This window comes from Geospiza fortis, unplaced genomic scaffold, assembly GCF_000277835.1.
Source record: "Geospiza fortis unplaced genomic scaffold, GeoFor_1.0 scaffold425, whole genome shotgun sequence".
Classification (NCBI taxonomy): Eukaryota; Metazoa; Chordata; class Aves; order Passeriformes; family Thraupidae; genus Geospiza; species Geospiza fortis.
This window is the reverse complement of record NW_005054387.1, coordinates 2,940,157-2,941,486: the sequence shown is the minus strand read 5'-3', so window position 1 is coordinate 2,941,486 and position 1,330 is coordinate 2,940,157. Positions and strand designations below refer to the sequence as shown.

Here is a 1,330-nt window from a genome sequence, read left to right as displayed (position 1 = left end):
TTGGGGTGCAGCAGTCCCCCCAGCCCCACAGGGTGCTGGGTCCTGTCCCCGCAGGGACGTAACCTTTCGTGTGTCGCCAGGAGGTGGAGGACGAGGCTCTGTACTCCATGCACATCCCGGCCAGCGTGTACCGGGTAAGGGGGCCGCAGCGGGGGCGGCTCCTGCATGGGACGTGGTGGCTGTGGCCTGCCCAGGATGTGGCCTTTGGGATGTCCTGTCCCCCCGCCGCCCTGCACAGCCCTGGGTCAGGCTGGGGACCTCCCCAAGGGATGGCAGCTGCGGAATGTTCCTGCATGCAGGGTGGCGGTGTCCCCTGTGCTCGTCCTCCCCTGCACGTCACCGGGGTCGGCTCCACACCCTTTTGCACCCCACTCAGCATGGGCTTCCCCTCTTTTCCCCCTCCAGATCCGGAAAGGTCCATCTGCCTCCTCGGTGCCCTTCCCTCCATCCTCCCCGCTGCTCTCCTGCCCACCTGATGGTGCCCGACACATGGTGACGTATCATGGAGGGGGAACAACCTTTGGGGTGGGGAGATTTCCAACTCTGTGTGGTGATGGAGCTGGGCAGGGCTTGACACTGCTGCTCTCCTCTCCAGAGCAAGCTGGACCGGCATGGCAGCGGCACTGACAGTGACTACGACAACACACAGGCTGGTGAGGTTCTGATCAGGTGAGTGGTGGGGCTGGGGCTGCACCAGGGGATGTGGGGATGCAGGGACAGGGGGCTGATACTGACCCAGGGTGGTTGGTTGGTCCCTGCAGCATGGAGGGGAAGCGGTACGTGGAGCTGAGCAAGGATGAGGATTTCCCCCACGAGCTGGACCCGCTGGACGGGGAGCTGGACCCTGGCCTGCCCAGCACGGAGGATGTCATCCTCAAAACTGAGCAGGTCACCAAGAACATCCAGGAGCTGCTGCGGGCAGCACAAGAGTCCAAGCATGATAGGTAGGACTGGGGCACAGCCTCAGGGTCCTTCTGGACACCCAGACCAGGGGTGGGGCCATGCCTTGTCAGCCTCCATGGTCGGGAGCTGCTGTTCTCCATGTTGCTCACCCTTTATCCTTGCCCCCAGCTTCGTGCCCTGCTCAGAGAAGATCCACTCGGCTGTGACAGAGATGGCATCACTCTTCCCTAAGGTAGGAGGAGCAGTGTGTCCCTGGGGTGGTTATGGTCCCCACCAGACACTGTCAGCCCCCTGAGCATAGGATCTGACGCTGGTCCTGTGCTCTGCCACAGAAACCAGCCCTGGAGACGGTGCGGAGCTCCCTGCGGCTGCTCAACGCCAGCGCCTACCGGCTGCAGAGCGAGTGCCGCAAGACTGTGCCCCCCGA

At 63.6% G+C, this 1,330-nt stretch overlaps 1 protein-coding gene across 1 annotated transcript in view; it reads left to right on the top strand.

The window, feature by feature from the left end:
• Nucleotides 1–1,330, top strand: part of GIT1 (GIT ArfGAP 1) — an 8,230-nt gene that overhangs the window by 3,672 nt on the left and 3,228 nt on the right. The window contains exons 12-17 of the mRNA XM_031060630.1: nt 81–134; nt 406–492; nt 596–669; nt 762–944; nt 1,072–1,135; nt 1,236–1,330. Coding sequence (XP_030916490.1) covers nt 81–134; nt 406–492; nt 596–669; nt 762–944; nt 1,072–1,135; nt 1,236–1,330 — 557 coding nt within the window. The remainder of the gene's footprint in view (nt 1–80; nt 135–405; nt 493–595; nt 670–761; nt 945–1,071; nt 1,136–1,235) is intronic.